The sequence below is a fragment of the Leptinotarsa decemlineata genome, unplaced genomic scaffold, assembly GCF_025532065.1.
Source record: "Leptinotarsa decemlineata unplaced genomic scaffold, Ldec_3_MD MMD2_tig00026354_RagTag_RagTag, whole genome shotgun sequence".
NCBI lineage: Eukaryota > Metazoa > Arthropoda > Insecta > Coleoptera > Chrysomelidae > Leptinotarsa > Leptinotarsa decemlineata.
Genome location: NW_027412702.1, coordinates 23,676,940 through 23,699,601, shown reverse-complemented (window position 1 = coordinate 23,699,601; position 22,662 = coordinate 23,676,940). Strand labels below are relative to the sequence as shown.

General features: G+C 35.5%; 1 protein-coding gene across 1 annotated transcript in view; it reads right to left on the bottom strand.

Annotated features, from left to right (window-relative positions):
- GV1 overlaps window positions 1–20,328 on the bottom strand; it is a 101,379-nt gene extending 81,051 nt beyond the window's left edge. Inside the window, exon 1 of the mRNA XM_074184030.1 lies at window positions 20,090–20,328. Within this exon, the coding sequence (XP_074040131.1) occupies window positions 20,090–20,116 (27 nt within the window). The 5' untranslated portion in view covers window positions 20,117–20,328. The remainder of the gene's footprint in view (window positions 1–20,089) is intronic.
- Between the last annotated feature and the right edge of the window lie 2,334 nt (window positions 20,329–22,662).

Here is a 22,662-nt window from a genome sequence, read left to right as displayed (position 1 = left end):
TTGCAGAACACACATATAGAAAACTTTTTGAATCCCGATTACAAAATAGTTATTTGTTAACAAGGGAAAAAAGTATTACATTTTAGCTCGAGGTTGTGTTGTCTCCCGACGCGAAGCGGAGGGAGACAAAAAACCGAGAGCTAAAATCTAATATTTTTCCCGTGTATAATACATACTTTTTTTCTGTGACGGGAGAAACGAAGATTCAATATTGAAAAAAACATATTATTACAATATGTTAAAGTCAGAAAATTATCGATGTGAAATTTGAATTTCTAAACAGGTAAGCTGTTGTACTTATAGCGTTGCTAGATTAAAAAAACATTCAAATTTGGGATCGTCGCACGAAATATTTCGAAAAAACAGTATCATTTTGTAGGGTCTTGCAACAGGGAGTTCCTAACTCCGACAATTGATAACGCTAATCTTGTTGAGGCTACAGCTGCCATTCATTCAGTCTGTTGCCCAAATGACCATGGACGGATATAAAAAATCGTTTTATCAAAATGAGTGTTCTGTTTGGAAACATACCGCGCGCTTCGCCCATTAAGGTCATTATAATCGTCCTACCCAGAGAACTATTCGCAATGTGGTGGATAAATTTGAGTCCACTGATTCAGTAAATGATCGACCAACATCTGTACATCGACGAAACGCTTGATATCCTATAACATCGCCGCTGTCTGTGAAAGTATGCAGGACAATCCGAGGCAGTCGATTTCGCGTCGCTCACAAGAACTTGACCTTTCGCAGACCACGACTTATCAAATTTTGCGTCGTGACTTGGGACTGCACCCGTCGTTATCATGCATCAGCCCCCGTATTCACCAGATTTAGATTAGATTGATATGGGGCTACTATGCTGAACAGCTAATACACTGCGACCTCTGCAGGTCTATTGTGTGTGCCCTAATGTATGCTAGAGTTCCTTGTCTAGGCCCGTCCTTGTAACTAGACTCCATAGGCCAGACCTCAAGTTCCCCATATATTAAGAGGTTTGTGGTTTTTCCTCCCCTAATACTGCAAACCTTATATTTGACAGACCTTCGCAATAGCATAGTTTGTGTACGGAAGCTTCCTAATCCTCTTGGCAAAGCCTTCTTAGGGCTGTGTCTGCCAGTCCGATGTTGTTCATGTGTTTGTTGAGCCCGACCAGAACTCTGGTTGATCGCCTATTCAGACTTAGTAGGTACTCCGTGAATTTTAGCGATGGCTCTTTAATGAACTCTTTGGCCTGTCTCATACCCGGCGCCTTATTCCACCATTTTTGAGATTGTTTTTTCTTCCAGTTGCTGTTACAAGTTTTCCGCAGCGCTTTTGCTGTAACACAAAAGGGTTCTGGGCCAATGGGGAAGCATCGTGCTTCTTCTAGTGCTAGCGAATCAGCCTCTTCGTTGCCCTTGTATCCTGTGTGGCCTGGTACCCAGGCTAATGACAGTCTGTTTTGACTACCTAGTTCTTGTAGCTTTTCTAGGCAGTTCCAGACCAGTTTGGAATTGATCTGCATGGAGCTGATTGCTTTTATAGCTGCTTGGCTATCAGAGTATATTGCAAGTCTTTTCCTTAAACTCTTGCTATAGTAACTCTTCTGCGCAGTGACGTATTGCTGCCGTTTCTGCCTGGAATATCGTCACTTTTTTACCTAAGCTTAGTGAGACTTTTGTCTTTGGTTTAGTTATATAGATTCCTGCCCCTACACCTTCTTCAGTTTTTGAGCTGTCTGTGTAACAGGCAATCTCTGCATTTATTTCCTCCCTCTCATGCCTCTCTTCCTGTTATAATTGTTTAAAAGTTTTTTCCGAAGCTATACTGGGGAAGCATCTCATCCGATGGCATTCCCATTATGGGGTCGTTTTCCAACTTTTTGCTTAGCTCGTTGTACCTCTTACCGTGCAGCATGCCCCCCCCGTTTTCTGTTCCCAAGATTGAAGAGACCCTTGAAAGGATGGCGTTTTGTGATGATTGAGGAACTGCTTGAAGGATTGGAAAAAACAATGTCAAAAGCGCGCCTGCTGCCTTATTTGTAACCCTCCTGCTGCCTTGGACTTGGTAGCTGATTTTCAGGCTCCCTCTACGGAATCGGAAAATATCAATGGTCAGTTTTCTAAACAATATACAGTTGATTGATCTCAAAGTTTAAATAAAATTAATATAGTTTAAAAAACACGATTTGAAAGAACATCGTACTTAAAAGTTAAAAATATGTTTTTTTAAATAAGTTTAAAACAATAACGAACGAAAAATACTAGTATTATTGTGAAAAAATCTTGGGCGCTTCGTGCCATATTTTTGGTAAGTATATCAAGCACTCGTCGTTTTTTTCACAATAATACTAGTATTTTTCGTTCGTTATTGTTTTAATCTTATTTAAATAAATATTTTTAACTTTTTAGCTCGATGTTCTTCGAAAGTGTGTTTTTATTTAAATTGAAGGGGTTATCTGTCTGTCTGTAGAGTAGGAAGGATGAGTGTAAGCCCACGCCCTTAGACCACGTGTGACCTATTGTACATCCTCACGAGGAGTTGTCCTCTTGGGTCATCGTCCATCCTGTCCTTTCCAGGAAGGTGGACAGGTCGCTGGGAGACATCTCCTTTATATCGGCAGGTGTAGGCCAAGACTCACCGAACACACACTCTCTTATTGACGATAACTCCGGGCACTCGCACAGGACATGTCTGACAGTCTCATTATCCTGTTAACACATCCTGCATAGAGGTGTGTCCACTAACCCCATATTATGGAGTGTTTCCTTAGTTGACAGTGGCCAGTCAGAAATCCTACTGTAAGGCGTAGATTTTTCCTGGTCATCGCCAGATATTTCTTCTTCGCTAGCTTCCCAGGGTCGCCCAAGGTGATCCTGGCAAGATTACATCCTTTGATTCCATCCCATCACTTCAAGGATTGAGCATGGGTGTAACATTTGCCTAGTTCTGCAATTGTCGAAGTCATCAGGCCGTGGGTGCCTGAGGCCCAGCCTCAATTGACCCATTCCTACTTCGAGGTTTACACCAGCCGTGCGCAATCGTACCATTGCCATTAACGCAACCTCCTTAACGTACAGATCCAGAGGGGTCAGACCCGTGATTAATTCCACTGCCGCGGTTGGTGTTGTTCTCATGGCTCCTGTGATGTTCAAACAAGCCAGTCGCAGTATTTTATATAATTTTTGGATGGCCGTTGCTTGTAGAACTTTCGGTCCCCATGCAATGGTTCCATACGTCAATATAGGTCTTATTATTGCATTGTAGATCTAGGTGACCACACGGGGTGAAATACCCCATGTGCATCCCACTGTCCTCCGACATTGCTCATAAGCCACGTATGCTCTTTTTGCTCTACTCTGTAGATGAGACTTCCATGTTAGCTTCTTGTCGAGGATAGTACCAAGGTATTTCACCTCTTCAGAGAAGTTTAGTTTGCTTTTGAAGATTTCGGGAGGTTAAAGGAGCCCGTTAAACTTCTTTTCCTGGTGAAAAGGACCATCTCAGTCTTCTTGGGATTGATCGACAGTGAGTGTTCCTAACACCATGTTTCTATTAATTTGAGCCCATCCTGCGCTCTATTGCACAGTGTGTTTACAAATTTTCCGGTCTTGCAAGATAACTATGTCATCTGCGTATGCAATTGTGTAGAATCCATTTTTGTTGAGGTGATTAATTAGGGTATCCAGAACTATGTTCCAGAGAAGGGGTGATAAGACCCCTCTCTGTGGACATCCCCTCATGACCAGTCCTTTTACTGTGATGTCTTCTACATTAATACTTATTGCTCGGCTAGAGAGCATCTGGAGTATCCATTCTCCTACTACCAGGGGTACATTCCTGGAGTGTAGTTGCTGGGTAATTGTTGAAAAGGTTGTTTTATCAAACGCTCCCTCGATATCTATGAATATACCCAGGGTGGATTCTTTGTTGTCCAATGATCTCTCGGAGTGGAGTACCTATAGTGAACCTTTCTTACGATGATAACATTTTAAGTGATGAAAAGTATCTTGATAAAACTTAGTTTTCATTAAAACTTCAAGATAACTTGATCGATCCTCAATTTCAATATTTGGGAGTGAATTCTCTTCAAAATGATGTATCACAAGTATAGTAGTCCCAATGAAAATTCTGAAGTAGGGGGGCCTGGGATGAGGGGGTTGACAACACAATGATGATGTATGTGGTGGAAGTGTTCCCCCTTGAAATGAAAATCGACGGGTATGAGCGATTTTCAATTTTTTCACGAGTTCAATTAGGGGGGTGACAAATTTAAGCTGAGACACACTGTATGTATTATCCTCACTTGTTGAATCACACGGATAAATTATGAAAATAGTAGTGATTCAAAATAAAATTCACGACAATATCAGAGACAGAACGAAAACTTATGAAACAAGGTGAAATTTCAATGCGTTTTAATGTAATGCATTGAAAACAATGAAGCAATAACTGCTTTCAGCTGGGACACAGTGTTTATGGATTCTAATATGATTTTTCACTAACAGGTATTTCAGAATATGTGTCCCTATTTGTAAAAAATATACCGGTACTGTGTGCTCCGATAACTTCTACATATTTGTATTTCATAATCATATAAATAAATGTGAGTGAGGAAATCATTCATGAAAAAAAGGCATCCGCATGAAATTGTGGTTATGAGAGCATAAAACACGTCAAGACCGCCCGTTTCCGATGTATCAGTAATATTTCAAATGAATCTGGACAGCTGGTATTTCTCATACAGGCATTTCGTGAATACTTGCTGTGTATGTAATTTTTTTCATGTGAGTGCAGATTTATCAGCGATGAATTACAAATCGGAACTTGACTGTAAATTTCTTGTGCCTGTTGGGTAATTTTCGAAATGTGGAATTGAAATAATATATGAAATAAATTTTCCAGGTTGGCCCTAATGACCTCAACTATGTCGTTTATGAGGCGTCAAAGAGAAGTGGACCTAGGTTGCTTCCTTGTGGAACACCCGAGGTGACTGCATATTCTACACACTTGAAGCCATTGAATATGACCCTGATCCAGAAAGTTGGATCAAGGTCAGAGAAAAGCCGTACCTGTACAATTATGATAACAGTAATTCGTGCTCAAGTCTGTTGAACGCCTTAGAATTGCTTTTTCAGTCGTGTAAATACTAGAGTCTATACTTTACTCGTATTTTGGTGAATTCAGTGAAAGGGATGCCTTTCAACTTGGTGAGATTTCGACGTAGTGAGAATTTGACGTAGGGGGACGTTCTTGCTGTGTAGCCGTACAAGTGATATTACAAGGTAGAATGGGGGAATGGCGGTCAGTGGGAAATGCCGGTCAGTTTAAGATATCCATCTTCCCGAAACATCTCATTAAAAATACCAGTGCTTCCATCTAGTATACCTGCAAGTAACCTTATATATATGGCGCTATAGTGAGCGTGCCAGCCATTACTGTGTGTAGAGGTGTATTCTTGTTATAATTACCAAAGGTAAGTCATTTAATATATTATTGGAATAAAACAACGTTAACCACCAACTATTGCATGCGTATTTATTAATACAATATCTCGGTTTTGATTTTGAAAGCGTATTTTATCATTTGCATCGTCAACTGAAACAAACTTTTGTAGTTTTGGGGTTATGCCAATCATTCGAAGCGGGTAATGGCGGTCAGTGACCGGTATTACCCTATACGAAAATATAGGACACGTTTTTGACAAACTTTCATATATCTTTATCGCATATAATAATGTAAAAATAGTATCTCATAATTGCTTTTTGTGCGCAGATGCCCAGGAAGAAACCTAGAACAACAACAAAGGCGTCGTGGAGTAAAGCGATCTTAGAAAAAACTATCGAAGCAGTAGGTGGTGGACTTTCTATTGGAAAAGCTTCCAAAACCTACATACCGTTCAGTACCTTGCGAGAACGGATCAAGAAGAATCTTCCTGCTACTGAACCACGTTTAGGAAGACATTCCACTTTCTCACTAGAGGTAGAAAAATCTATGGCTGAGAATATAAAAATTCTAACTGAACTATTTTATGGTTTGACTCCACGCCAAGTTCGTCGTGCAGCCTACGTTTATGCTGAGACAAATAATATAAAGCACCGGTTCAATAGAGCGGCAGGACTTGCTGGAAAAGATTGGCTCTAAGGATTTTTAAAAAGAAATCCTTCGATATCTATCCGCCAACCTGAAGCAACCAGCATAAATTGCGTGACAGCATTCAACAAGAAAGAGGTTAGCTTATTCTTTAAAAATTTGGAAGATATTATGGAAAAATATCACTTTCCTGCTTCCAAAATATATAACATGTATGAAACGGGGTCACTACCGTGCAAGACCCTGGCACAGTTATTGCGGAAAAAGGACAGAAGAGAGTAGGGTCTGTCACAAGTTATGAAAGAGGAAAAAATATAACTGTCATTTGTGCAGTGTCCGCTGCAGGGTCCTACATACCACCTATGTTTATTTACCCAAGACAGCGAATGTCACCACAGCTATCGAAAGATGGTCCAATTGAAGCTATTTATCACTGCTCCAAAAATGGTTGGACAAACCAAGAGTTGTTTGTGACATGGCTAATACACTTTGCCAAGTTTGCAAAGCCATCTGCAGACGAGCCAATCCTTATCGTTTTGGATAACCATCATAGCCACGTGTCTTTAGAAGCATACAAGTTTTGCCTAGAAAACAATATCGTCATTCTTTCTATTCCGCCCACACATCTCATAGAATGCAACCGTTAGATGTTGCATTTTATGGCCCTCTAAAAGCTGCTTTTCGGAAGGGATGTGATTTGTTTATGAAAAGCAATGCATTACAGAAAATTACCTTGTATGATGTGGCGTCTCTATTTAACAAAGCCTACTGTGACACAGCTACGATTAAGAAAGGGGTTTCTGGTTTCAAAGCATCAGGAATAGTGCCAATTAACCCTTCAATTTTTGGAGAAGAAGACTTTTTCGCTTCAGACTATTTATTAGCTAACAACACCGATCTTGTCATCAATGATTCCATACCTAACACCTCTAATCAAAATCGAGAAATAGGTGAAGAATTTTCTTCTTCAGATGAGGAACTTTTGGCTTCAAAAAAGAAAAGGCGTTTTGAAAATGTTTGTTACAACAATAATGTTGACGATATTTCTTCAGGAAATGAAGAAGAGATATGTTGCATCTGTAAAGAGTTCGGAAAAAATGAGGTTTGGTATAGATGCCGAAGATGTGGGCAGTGGGCTCACAAAAATTGTTCCGGTTGTGATTCCCCTGATAAATATGCAGGTCATTATTGTGATAAAAAATGGAAGGTTATCAAGCGTCTTGATTTGTAATTTCTTATAATATGAACTGTAATAACTTAAATTAGTTTTGCAAACTTTGAATTGCTTACTTACTTTATAATACATTAGTACTCAATATTTCATTGTTTTATTTTAATTTAAAACCAAACCTTAGAATAAACCTTATATTTTTCGACTGACTGGCATTACCCCCCCTGCTGACCGCCATTACCCGAAAGTCCGGGTAATGGCGGTCAATGAAAGCTATACTGAAAGGCATAAAAATATAAAAAACTATACAAAGCTTTGTATTTGTATTTTATATACAGAAAGTGAAGTGAATTATCTATTCAGTAAGTAAATCACTTTGGCCTTTGCTCATATAAGAAATGAGTTATTTCGATTCCTGCTTAAGTGACCGCCATTCCCCCATTCTACCCTAATATCACTCATTGCAAGTAAATGTAAACGTTATTGCTTCCATCACTTGTTTCATCTAGCATTCTGGATTTGTTGAGTATTATGTTATGCTCGGTGACAAACGTGTTCTTAACTTTATTTTGTGAGGAAATGTTTAATAGGTAAATGTTTGAATGGTTTTCAGAAAATTGCATAATCATGTTTATCGTTAATTTCAGTAATAGCTGAGTCTGAAGAACGTATTGAAATGATTACCTCCATTTCGGTGGTGAATTCAATTGATGAGCGAATTGAATTAATAAATTTAACATACTTCCTATATTCAATTAGTTCGGACTTCTATTGCCTACTATGATATGAACTGAAACGAAATCCCTGAAAAAATCTGTAGAAAATTATCACCCGAAAACTATTTTGGATAAGTACTAATAATCCGAACGTCGTAACTTGGTTTGGAATCTTTTAATTTTATTTTTTTTTTCTTGTTAATAATTTTTTAATTCACATCTCATGTTGATAGTTCAATTTTTTTATTTTTTGGGTGTTGCTTGTATTTTATTTCATTGTAATTTCAGTTTTTTCAGTTTTTTTCAAATTTTCAAATACTGATTACGTAACTGAAGTTCCTCATCATTTAGTTTAGTTTATATAATAATCTCATAACTGTCAAGTTAACATGTGCAAAACTTAATCGCAATAATCAAAAATATACCTGCTAATTAGGATCAATAATGAACCACATTTATAGTCAATCATCTCCCCTGGATATGAATTTCTCCTATAAAATGCTTCTTCTAAACGGCCGGTTATTATGAAATTTTGCAGTCATAATAGCAACTTGGGACATTATCGAATGATAATCAATATAATGGCAGAGACTTCAGGCACGGAATTTTATAATGGGTCTAGTGTTTTATTGCTGATGAAAAAAATGAACATAGGTCGATAGATATTAATGATTGAAGATGTAACTTTCTCAATGACATGCATCAAAAAGACACCTTTCGCCGATTTTGTTTTTTTTTGTTAGTTGGACATAATGATTGATGAACCGCATAAACCACTTAAATTGGTCACACTAATTTAAGCATTTCCATCGAATACTTCCCATTTCAAATGACTACACTTATGCACTTTCTCCGTGCATCACTATAATTTCCCATCGACTACATATTTTAATGAGACCTTATGTGGCATTTACAAACAATAATGCGTCTTTTTCATGTTAGAGTAGTGAATCGTGACTTGCAGAATAGAATCATTTAGAAGATGAACATTATAAGAACCGTATGGCAATGAGATCTACGGTGAGAGTGAAAACACAAAAATACAGCGAACAAAGGTAGACCTCCGTCAAGTTCATTTGGATGAAATTTCTAAGAGTTCTAAAATCCGATGGTTTCAATGGTGGAAGTTTTTATGGTTTTATAGCAACATCATGTGAGTAAATTATTTCAAAAAACGTTGTAAATGATTTCAATCATCCGTATTTACTCATTTTAAAAATTCAATTTTCAATAAATCAAAGGTTTTTAGAAAGATCCGTTCAAGAGGAGACTAAATGATAAAAATAGTTCCGTGAAATAGGATAACTTTAAGCTAACTGGGTAACAATGGGAGTACTTTCCCATTTCGAAATTAGCGTCTCGGGACCCCCGACAGAAGTGATTACTTTAACTGATCTGAGTTGTTATTTCAGTATTTCAGTATTTCAGACATCAGTATATGTCGATCGCACACTAAACACTGCGTCTTGCGAAGAGTCTGGATACGGCTAGCGCTGTGGGTTAGAGTGAGGAGACAGGGAAGCCAGACAGACTGACGTTGTTACGCGTTTTACCCTCCCATAAGAAGTTATCACTTCAAAATGATGAATAATAAATACGTAAATTTTTATTTCTGAAGGGACTAATTCTGATATGGAAATTATACCCAAAACTTCACTCCCCTGCTGTCAGCAACTACCCCCCTATTTTTTCAAAAGCATGGGGGTTCAAGTGATACATCATTTAAATGGTCTTTTGTTCTTCTATTAAATTTCTCGAAATTGGTTTATCGTTATTGAAGAATTAAATGTTGAACGTTTTATTTAAGAAAAAACAGAAAATCAACAAAAGTAATATCAATAGCAATACAATCAACGAATAAAGTGTTCAAAATGACCAAAAGGGTTCCTTAAATTACTGAAGATGTCCAGAATCAGAAATCCGCATTCCCGGACAATTCTCTGTCGCAGGTCTTCTGTTTAACGTTGTGGTCTGGATGATTCGTATTATAAATACGTGCAGCAGCTTTAGCACATCCATTATTTCGATGATAGGTTGCAACAATTTCTATTCTTTCTTCAGTAGAATAAACCACGTTGGAACACAGTGAACAAGGATGACTGAATAATAATTCGTGAAGAAGTGACAGTGACCAACTATCTATTTTTTGTACTAGAATCAACAAAAACTACCAGTGCAGAAAAAACTAATAGTGTCTTCCATTTCAAAATGTTTACTACTGAATAAACTCTACAAATCTAGAAGACCTGCGACACAGAATTGTTCGGGAATGCCGATTTCTGCCGCTTTCCACATTTAATTTCTCAATAACCAATGAACCCATTTGGAAAAAAATTACAGGAGTAATAGAGGGACAAAAGACCTTCCAAATGATGTATTACTCGACCCCCATGCCACTGAAAAAATAGGGGGGTAGTTACTGACCGCAGGGGGGTAAAGTTTCGGGTATGATTTCCATATCAGAATGAGTCACCCTAGAAATGAAAATTGACGTGTTCTGTATGCGTGTGTGTACAGGATGTTAATTAAGTATGTACCATACATTAAACAGACGATTCTTCAGGTAAGATATTCGTAAATCTTAAATATTCTTCACCCAATTTTGTTGTAATTTGGCCCGAACGTGATTCAATTTATCAAGTCCAGTGGCGTCTCGAGCGGGATTTGAACAAATATTTTTGACTTTAAAATGTACGCCACTAACATTTGCGCAATTTTTATTTTTTTTTGTATTGAGCAATCAGAAATACAACTATTTTTTCTCTTGAATTTTTTTCGTATCTTGCTTAGTTTTTAAGAAAAAAAAGTCGACCTAATTGCATATCCCTGGACCTCACAAGGAATAATATGGGGAATTAAATGTTTCTTTGGAAATTATTATTTTTACAATTTTTCATCACTAATTATGTAACAATAATAACAAATATTAAATAACATTGACATCTAGACTAACGAATTGTACTAAATTAAGTGTTGGCAATGGCCTCCTTCGGCTTCAATACAACCGTCTAGCCGCCGCATCATTGATTGCAGCATTTAATAAACAACTTGACAGTTGTCAACTTTATAAGCTTTCAATTTATAATATAAAAAGTGTGTTTAGTGGTTATTTTTCGAACCATTTTTGTAAAACATGGTTCAATTTACCAACAGTGAAATGGCAGATATGCATTTCTGTTATGGAATGGCTCACAGAAACTCGAATGCTTCAAGACGCATTTACCATGAAAGATTTCCTTAGCGTGTAGTGCCTGATAGAAGAACTTTTGTACGTCTCCATGCATGACTTTCTGAAACAGGTAGCTTTGAAAGATTGACCCTTGTCATTGGGAGGCCTGCAACGGTACGAACAGTTCAAATTGAAGAAGCCGTTTTAAATGAGATTGAAGTAAATCATCATACCAGTACTCGGAAAATAGCTGAAGAACTGAATATTACCCATGTACCAGTGTGGCAGATTTTTAGAGCCCAGCAGCTATATCCCTATCATATGCAACGTGTGCAAGCTCTATTGCCCAGAAACATGCCTGTAAGACTAGGTTTTTCTAATTGGTTACGCGGTAAAATAAGAAGAAATCTAGGTTTCCTGAGTCGAATATTTTTACAGATGAAGCTTGTTTTTCTCGCAATTCAATTATTAACTTCCACAATAATCACATTTGGCTGAAAACAATCCACACGACTTGATAGAAAATAATTTTCAAGAACAGTTTTCTTTTAATATTTGGGTTAGAATTGTTGGTGATCATCTGGGCCTCACTTCCTTCCACCTAGACTTAATGGAGAAGAATACCGAAGATTTTTAAAATTTGTTTTACCTGGACTTTCAGAAGAAATTCCAGTCATGGAAAGATTCCGTATGTGGTACATGCACGATGGTGCTTCACCACACTTTAGTGTAGTGGCACGGAAATTTTTGGATGTAAATTACCATAATCGCTGGATTGAGAAAGCAGACCAACACCCATGGTCACCTCGCTCGCCCGAAATGAATCCCTTAGATTGTTTTCTCTGGGGACACCTTAAAGCGTCGATATACAAAACTGCTATTCAAAGTGAAGAGTATTTACGGAATAAATTAATTAATTCATGTATAAAAAATACGCCAGGTATTTTCAAAAGAGTGCGAAATTCAATGATGCGGCGGCTAGACGGTTGTATTGAAGCCGAAGGAGGCCATTTCCAACACTTAATTTAGTGCAATTTGTTAGTCTAGATGTTAATGTTATTTAATATTTGTTATTATTGTTACATAATTAGAATTGAAAAATTGTAAAAATAATAATTTCCAAGAGAAACATTTAATTCCCCATATTATTCCTTGTGAAGTCCAGGGATATGCAATAAGGTCGACTTTTTCTTTAAAACTAAGCAAGATACGAAAAAAATTCAAGAGACAAAAAAGTTGTGTTTCTAATTGCTCAATCCAAAGAAATGATGAAAATTGTACAGAAGTCAGTGGCGTACATTCTTAAGTCAAAAATATTCGTTCAAAGCCCGCTCGAGACGCCACTGGACTCAATAAATTGAATCACGTTCGGGCTAAATTAGCTCCTCAATGTTATAAATACCATTGCCAAATTACAACAAAATTAGGTGAGTGATGTTTAAGATATTTACGAATAACTTTTTTTTATTTTTATTTCAACACCCTGTATCTTGATAACGAAGGATTTGCGGACCCATGTTTATATGAACATTTCGTCCTAAAATTACCTAAAGAATCGTCTGTTGAATTCATGATACATACTTAATTGACACCCTTATAATCATTTTGCTATATGACTCGATACAAATGTTTATGTATTGACGCAGTCAATAAAATTATCTATGTAACTTCATTTTAGCGCCTACTTCAAAATCCTATGATTTTTTTAAAATTTTGCGTTATATTATATCAGTATTGAAAATGCTAGATATTCTATACAGGGTATACTTTTTCTTGGGCCATATGAAAAATTGAAGTTGATGATTCGTCCTAGCAAAACATTGAAGGAATCGGTTTTTGGTCATATATTTTGTTGAAAATATAGATTTTTCCAATATTCTCAACAAAATATATTTTCAAGCAAAAAATGGAAAACTTGGGTCATTGTCCAACCACATATAAAATGCCATCAATAAGTTAGATAGTATACTGGGTAATTTTTTTTTGTTGTATTGTGAAAGACCACGTGGTTTTGAACCGATAAATATTTTAACATTCAGCTCACGCTTTCTGTTCAAAACGGTTCATTGTTTTTCATTGATTGTGCATATTTCGAAATTTTTCTGGGTAGACAATTTTCATGGAACTGCTTTCAGAAAATTTTGACATGGCACAATATTAATGAAATGTAAATTGCTTCATTTGCATATAATGCTTTTTCGTGATCAATAATTCATTAGCTGATATTTGCATACGGGCACCACCAAATTATAAATACAAAATTTGAATAATTACTTTTTTGTTACATTTCAATCTATATTGGCACACCTCTCATATCCGAATTAAAACTGTTCGTGTCACTCAAAACCCCATGTGATATTGTCAAATAAAATTTAACGAATTTGAGTTGATATGACCGATATGAAATTTATTTTAGCAATAATTAACTTTGGCACTCAAAGCATAATTTATCATATGGAAATATGGATCCTGATCGATGTGATTTTGAATTATTCTCTCAGTTCAGAGTGGAGAAATCATAAAATATCACCACTACCTTATCATGTACCTCGAAGAACTTTATCCGTTTATGTCGAAGTCAAATGAACTTTGAATCCATACCTTCTTGAGTAGGCTTTATTAAAATAGCAATTTACCCACTTGATTTCGATTTATTTTTGAATTTACTACAAAAAATGAACGTGACAAATGCTGATCAGTTATAATATTTTCCTATTGTTTGACCAAGAAATGAATTCTTCATGATATACCCATATCGATAAATGCACTATTCTACAGAAATCAAACTAACTATAGAATTAACAATTACTCTCAACTCTGGAACAAAGATATCTACAAAGTCGTTAAATAACAAATGAGGTTGATCCATTCCATGCAATGACGAACAAAGAAGTTTATTCATCTGAAGAAAAGAAGGTGATATTTGCAATAAATACGAAAATAGTCATTCCAGAAAGACCGCTATAGAGTATGCCTCGAATTGGAATGATATGGGGCCATATTTGAAACAAAGATATTCATATAGACCTCTGATTACTCTCCAATCTCTCTATAATGATGTCAAATCATACTTTCAAACAATGTTATCTTCGAACTACCTCTAAAATTCATCAAGAAACTTTCATTTCTTGAAAAAAAAAACAACGGAAGAATGTTCACTTACAAAAAAAAGAATGCCCTGAGAGGTTAGATGAAACAACAATATTTTCCATCATATCAATATATGCCAATCAGTATATTGTCCTGGATTGAAAACTCTACATTTCTCTCTGAATAAAATAAATATGACGAGGATATTACACTGGAACTGATGTATTCCTGATCCCATGAGTGAAATAATCCAAAAAGACACAATTCAACATCGGATGTATTTTATTTGTGAAAAAATGCTCTTGAATAGCCCATGAAAACTGATAATTACTTCATACACCATAAGAAAACTCATACCGACTCAAGCATATTTTCTACAGCCAACTAACACCCACCCCATCTTTACTAGGCAACTTGCCTTGAAAATTACAATAAATTTGTTTCGTATGAAAATTCGAATCACTTCAACTTATGAAATCACATTTTGCAATATTAATGTTGCATAGACTATCTATGACAAATTGGGATATTTAAAAAAATATATTTTAATATTAATATATGATTATATACAAAACGGATTTGAAGCTTCAATAACTTGGGATATTTAAAAAAATATATTTTAATATCACAAAAAGGATTTGAAGCTTTAATAACTTGGGATATTTAAAAAATATATTTTAATATTAACATATGATTACAAAAAGGATTTGGAGCTTCAATAACTTCTACTCATTACATGCGAGCAATTTCGATAACAGGCACTATCATTTTTATGGCTCAACTCAACCCGAACGTTTTATCTTCCTGTTTTTTCTTTTATATGACATCCGGATATCTCTTTAAATTTGTCTGTATTTGGGTTACTCCAGGTAGTATCTTTTGTGTTGTAGCTCCTCTAGGTTAATTGTTTCCAGAAATGTGTAATGTATTGGAACAAATACAAATCAAAATACAACAAAACCTAATATTCAATATACTACACTATACAATACACATTCCTAGAAACAATGAACCTAGAAGAGTTCCAACACAAAGGATATTAACTGATGTAACCCAAATGCAAGCAAATTCAAAGGTACATCCGGATGACAGGAGGGGACAAACATCTGCAACATTTAAATGTAATGATTGATTTCAATTAGATTCTCCTACAAAATAAATTCAGGCGCATTCAGATAAACGCAATACATTTCATTGTATATATTGCAATCGATTTAGCCTAATTCTAATATATGCAATTCCTGTGTCGCAGTGTTAGTTACCATACTCTTCGGAAACGGCTTGACCGATTTTTATGAAATTACATATGTATATTCTGTCGGTCTGGGAATAGGTTTGGGTCTATATTTTATACCCATAAGAGATAAGGGTTCGCCACCCCAAACTGTCACTTCTCACTCAGTAAACAGCACGTAGTAAGGATGAGAACGAAGCTGGTCTCCTACCTCTCTCCCACAATAAGCATTCTCTCACTACCTACACAGTTTTTTTTGCCTTGATACAGTTTGCCATAGCACCGAAGTTGTGAATTATCCAACATAGTTTATGAACCCAATGGATTTGCCAGGCATGACCGGATAATTACCAACTGAAAGTTGGATCACTACATAATTTAAATACATCACGCCTGTGCAACGGCCCGCAATTATTCATTAAAAAACTAATGAAAACGTAGTCGAAGCCAGTATTGTAAATGACAAGTTGCGATTCTCTATTATACCTACAGATGTGCCAAATCATGTCAAGCGTATGCAATTTCCAATTAGATTGGCTCTTGCAATGACTATCAATAAGTCCCAAGGTCAGTCAGAATGAGATGTGGTTTCTCCAAAAATGTCTCCGGTTTTCAATTTCCGAGTAGAAAATCCTAAGTATTCTAACGTTTATAGATCTCTGAAACAATTCCAGATCAGAGTGTGAGATTTTAAAAAGTGTTTAGGCCTACTTCATTCTGTATAGTCACCTCAGGAAATGTCAGAAAATTATCGCATACATAATCGCCAAGTTTCCTGACTTTTTTTAAGGAAAAACACAAACATTTCAGGAAAATCCTTGAATCGCTCTGAGAGCGGTGCCTGTGCGGAAGTAGCGATTCACGTTGGATTCGAATAGCTGGAAATTAAATTCATTTGGAAAAACGTTCTCAGGAAGTTATTTCACATAACTTAGGTCTTCAAATGGAAGAGTTCTCGAACAGTAAAGTTCGAGGTGTGCTGAGTTGAACCTCAAAACGATGAGAAGTCACAGTCCGTCGCGTATTTCTGATATGTACCGCTCTTGGTGGAATCAAATGTACCAAGAAATTTGAACACCTCCCGTGAAAGTATCTATAAAAGAGAGACAAATCTCCAATCTTCCTACGATGTTCCAGACTATCAAGGTTGCATGTGCTGTTCGTGTCTCCAATCAGGCGGATGGCTCTTTCCTGGATGGAATCCAACAGATCCAGGGTATGCTTAGGAGCGGAGCTCCATACACGAGAACAATACTCCGAAGAAAGTCTGATCTGAGCTTTATAAAGGATCAAAAGTTGCTGAGGTGTGTACAGTTTTCTGGTTCGGAACAGTGTTCCAAGGAATGATTTCAGCAGTCAATATATCAGCCTTTTGAATTTGGTAGTTTTGTTCACTCACGATTCTGCTGAATTTGTTGATACAATTTCAAATAATTCAGTATCTTCAGATTCAACCAAGAAAATTCTTTTTTGGAAAGTACATGTCAGAAAATGTTTGCGATTCAAAAACTGACAAGAAAATTGAATTTGGAATCTTGTTTAATGATTCATTGTCCAATGTTCAAATCTGTTTAAAGTCTGTTCAAAATCTGTTTTTCCGTTAATCAGCTGTCGCCCCCATACGAACGACAACTCTCAGAAGTTGAGAAACTTGTGTGAGCTAAGGACTAACGGGGTCTTACCTTTTAACGTGTGATTCCTAATATTTTCAATTCTGATGAGTAAGTTTGCAAAAATCAATAATTTTTACATAAGGAGTATTGTGTAGGTCGAAGGGAAATAATTTTCATTACTTCTAATTGGTGAATAGTTTTTCTGACACTCTCAAGCCGAATATGCTAAAACTAAGTGAGATTTTGCTGCCTGAATACTTCACTTCAAAATTAATTCAGATTTTTCATATTGAGCATTCTGATTGGTCATATCAAAAAGTTCATGAGTTCATGAGTTCATGAGTTCGTATGATGTTTTGTTTTATCAACAATTAAAATATAAAGTTTGAACCAGTCGATGATGCATCTTAAGTTATCCTCTGATGTTTCTTCCACTGCATCCTGATAGTTTTTGGTAAATAAATTAACGGCATTAACAGCGTTTCTGGAAATTTTGTATTGAGAAAATTATTAACATATTTTGTATTGGTATTGGTCCGAATACCATCCCTTATGGGATGCCACATGTTGTAGAGTTGCTTATGAATCGAAGTCTTCTCTTTGTTGCAATTGAAGAGTTACATAACGTGTTCCCACATATACGTAAAGTAAACCACTCTAATTTTCACGGCGCATGGTGATTTTGGAGAACTACCGACACCTTCGCCAAAATGTATTATTTTTTATAATTATCAGTATCGTCAGGTGTTGCTGAAGTTTTATAAAATAAATAATAATGAATAGTAAATATGATTTCAAACAACTTGATTTGTTTGACAAAAAGAAAGGAAATAGAGATAACTGAAATTAGTTAATAATAAGGCAATTTTTTAAAATGATGAATTTACAAGTACCTACGTACTAGCTTTTCTTCAAATTTGTACAATCCAAAAACAAGCAATTTTCCAAACATCAGATATGCAATACTCTTCCTCGCGGGAGTTTTGCCAACAAAGTTGGAGTCTTTAGGAGGAACTAGCTATTTTCTGAAGGCGCCAGGACGTAATGCAGTTTTGGTGTTTGGAGAAAGTACCTACTTGTTTAGGATTTATTTCACGCCAGAGGGTTGAGTTTTACTTTTTATTAAACATATGTGATATAAAAACTATTCTAATGATTCTGCGAATGTACTGCATGTTGAAAAAACGACCAGCCAAATGGAACAAATCTGATAGTAAATAAATGTACAAATGTACAAAGACCCCCTAAGATATGTCGATTGGTATTTTTAGTTTTGCATTTTGTTCACACGAAACTGTTTCTACCGAGTGAGTCATGTAACAACAGCCAATACCAAACTTCTCATTAAATTTTTGGATTATTCAGAACATTATAGACGTTAAATTGAAGGAGGTTTAATTATGTGAATAAAAAGATTTTAGCTTGCTACTTCTCCATCTGTATACGAAAAAAGGAAAGAATCTTCCGAAGAAATGAAAAAAGCGATCGATTTCAAACTCAAATCTTTACAAAGATGTTTAGATAATGCAAAGAAGTAACTTTCAGACACAAATTGGCAGAAAAAGCCCTCTCAAATGAACAATAAATTACACAGATTTAGAAAAAAAATGTTTTTCGAATATTGTGATAATGAACAATGAACAGGTCTCATTCACCATGTAGGTGAGCAAAATCATTACAGCGTTCCCTTTTACTGATATAAAATCATCAGTTGAAATTTCCTGGCTTTGGCAAATTACTATTTGACTACATCTCAGTAGTCAGAAAAATAGTTAAATTAGCAGTAATGTATAAAATTCTAGTTTCATGGAGATGTCATCCATATTCATACAAGCACATTAATGGAAGCCACTCATTTATTTCATGAAAGATTCACAAACTTGCCGCCTATATTCCAATAAACAATAATTTTTTGGATAAAAAAGAAGCAAAAACAAGCTCGAACGGGTAACGCAGATGAAAAAGTAACTGCTAATATAATAACTGATGATGAAAAAATTCGAAATATATCCCTATAAAGTGATAAAAAATCGAAAGCTTTTGGAATACGATTTCATTATCAGGACGTATCTTAGTAAACAAATGGTGGAAACATTAGTGATTGATGTGATCTAATTTACTTCATGGGTACACCAATCATCAAAACTGCCGCTATTGGTCTGAGAAAAATCCTCACTAGATGAGAAAAAACTATATGCAATATCATGAAAAAACTGATGTTCAAGAAAGATATGTCAGTCTCTATATCATTGATGACAATTTGAAAGACTATAATTACTCAGGACTAAGTAATCCAAAATAATGTCGTGTCAACTTAGACAAATTTATATCCTGATGAAGTGAACTAGAAAATGTCAGCAAATATGATAGGGTCCGGTGGTATCTCAACCGAATATTTTCAAATATGTGGATGAAGAGGCGAGATTCGATGAAATGGCTAGCACGATCAACTGATCTGACGACATTAGACTTCTTTTCACGGGAATATGTCAATATTGTTAAAAAAAATGAACTTCTCGACTTGGCTGACTCGAGAAGAACGCACCTGAGATATTGTTAGAAGAAGAAATTTTAATTTTCCCAAGATTAGGATGTTGCCCAAATGTTTGCGATGAGCATTTTCATCGGCTCTCACATAATCAAGAAATGTATAGTATTACAGCGGTTTTCTCAAATGATTTCTTTTTTCAATGTTAATTTTTGCAATAAATCTGAAAAAATTCTATTTTTTGAAAAAACTGAAGATGGGTATGAGACATTGTTCATGAAATACGTCTAGATTATTTTGAAGAATTCCAAAATTGAACAATATACAGGGTGTTGCATGACATGACACTCTCTGTATGAAAAGTTTTCACCGAAACAAAAAGTTCAATAAAAAAACCAGTTTGAGCGTGTTTATCATCGAATTTACCCCATTCAGTTGGGACACACTGTATAACAATACAGTAATCTCAACATGAACTGTATAAAATATTACATAGAGTAGAAAAACTAATTTTTGAACAAGTGAAAACTCACCGTCAAATGAAAACACGCCCCCGACATTTTGTCACAGAAGTCACTCAAAAAATATCCAAAAACGAAGAGGGTTCAACTCAAAGTTCGATTCGCTGAAAACAAATGACACCTCGAGTAAGTTACCGCGACACGCTCACCTGATCCTAACAAAAAAGCGTGTGCATCGCTTAAAGTTACCAAATAAACTAAACGCGGTTGGCTTCGGATCGCCGCTTCATTATTTCGCAACTAGCGATGTTCGTTTGATAGTTGTGGTCGTCCGGCGTGGTTTTCAGGTGGGGTGGGGGTGGCTGCCGGCTCGCTCGAGATGAACGCGTCTTTTTTTCAGGCGCTCGGAATTTAGAGCGAATCTGAAGTCCATGATTTGTCGCGGCAAAGAGCTTTGAACGTGTCTACGAATCTCCAGATTCGAATCGGTTTCAGTCGTCTGTCTGAGCCTTCTCGATTCAACTATTTCTGTATGAATAAATTATTTTTCTGCCTTTACTGATCCACTGAACTGTTAGAAGGTCCATTGTTTTTACTGAAATATATAAATCAGGTGTTGAATGGTTTTATTGAACAATATATAGGATATACCATACAGGCATACCACACCTAAATTAATTTTACAATTTGCCTTATCTATTATCTTACAGTATGTCCTTATGTAATGTTTAAATGTTATAGCTATATATAAAACAATTTTCAGCTATATAAAAATCAATTTCACAATAATGCCTATTTAATTTCATTTTTACAATGTCTCCTTATGTAATAATCAATAAATCCAATTAATTTTAACAAGCTATATAGTATGCTGTTTGGTATTGGTTCGTCATCGTTATTCATAATATTATTATGTTTACTTATTTCTACACTCTCATAGGCATCTAGTTGCCTGTTGTTAACTTTCCTAACTAATCTTAATGAACTGAAATCTATGGAATGATTTTGTTGCAAAATATAATGGGCGACTGCTGATTTTTCAGCTCTTCCATATTTTAAATGTGCTATGTGTTCCTTATATCTTACTTTAATAAATCTTTTTGTCTGTTCATAATATTTTGCATCGCAGTCCTTACATTCAATTTCGTAAATTCCAGACTTTTCCGAATTCTCGACTTTGTCTTTTGCACTTCCCAAAAGGCTCTGTAGTGTATGACTTGTTTTAAAAACCACCTTCATACCTAGTTCCTTAAAAATCTTTCCAAAATTCTTCGTGTATTGGTGGTATGGAACTGAGATGTATTTATCTTGGTTTTTGTCCTTTCTGAAAGTCGATATATCGTTCATTCTCAACCTAAACTTCTTCCTTATTATGTCATCTACAATACCCTTCTAGAAACCGTTAGTGGTGGTAGTAAGTGAACATAATAATATTATGAATAACGATGACGGACCAATACCAAACAGCATACTATAAAGCTTGTTAAAACAATATTAATGGATTTACTGAATACTACATAAGGACACATTGTAAAAATAAATTTACATAGGCATTATTGTGAAATTAATTTTTTATATACTTAACTGAAAATTGGTTTATAAATAGCTATAACATTTAAACATTACATAAAGACATATTGTAAAATAATAGATAAGGCAAATTGTAAAATTAATTTAGGTGTGGTATACCTGTATAGTATACCTGTATGGTATATCTGTATAGCATAAATAGCGTTAGCTTCGCAAAGTTTTCAGTTTAATCTTCCTCTGGAAGATGATCACTTGGTGATCGAAACACGTGTCGAGGTGTTGGAAAATAACGATTTGGTGTTGGGAAAATACTTCAGTAATATTCAATATTTAGGGTGTCATTTTGAAAAATTTTCACCCGTAATACCTCAACTTCCAGAAAATGGTATGAGCATTTACAGATCATCACATAAAAATGGATGAGAAAAAGAAAGTTTCAATATATGATATTCGATAAACTAGTTAATACTTGTTTATCGAATCCCGTAGAGAGAATGAATTAGATGGATTGTGGAAGAAATAGGTTCATAATAACAGGTATAGAGCGTTATCACTTTGGTAGATTCTATACCAATATCCAAATCCAATAAAACTGTCCAATTTCTGATTATACTACAAAATTCAGTTAAACCTTACTATTTATATTTCGGAGATTGAACAGTCTTTCCTCCGTCTTTCCTTTATTCGTAAGTGTCAATGTTTCGTTCAGTATTATGTTTATTCACCATATGTTTTCGTGTAAACAGTATGCGATTTGAATTTCCAGTGTCGAATGGAAACACATTTTGTTTCTAAAACATTGGCATTGGAGTTTTAAAATTTCAGTAATCATAACACATCAGACTGAGAACAAATTTTCATATATTTGACATCGTGATAAGCTCTGCAATTACATAACTCACATTTCCTCAGTGAAATGAAAACTCGTGAACGAAATTCAATTTACCGGGGAGCCATTATTTGAAAATTCGTTTTTAATAACACACACACCAAAGAAAGTAGAAGTTGAAATTGAAAATTCCACTTCCTTAGCGGTAATCAAAGTATCGTAGGATGTTTATGTTACAGTTGTTACATTCTCCAGAAGAATAAGTTTTGTAATTGTGATGAACATT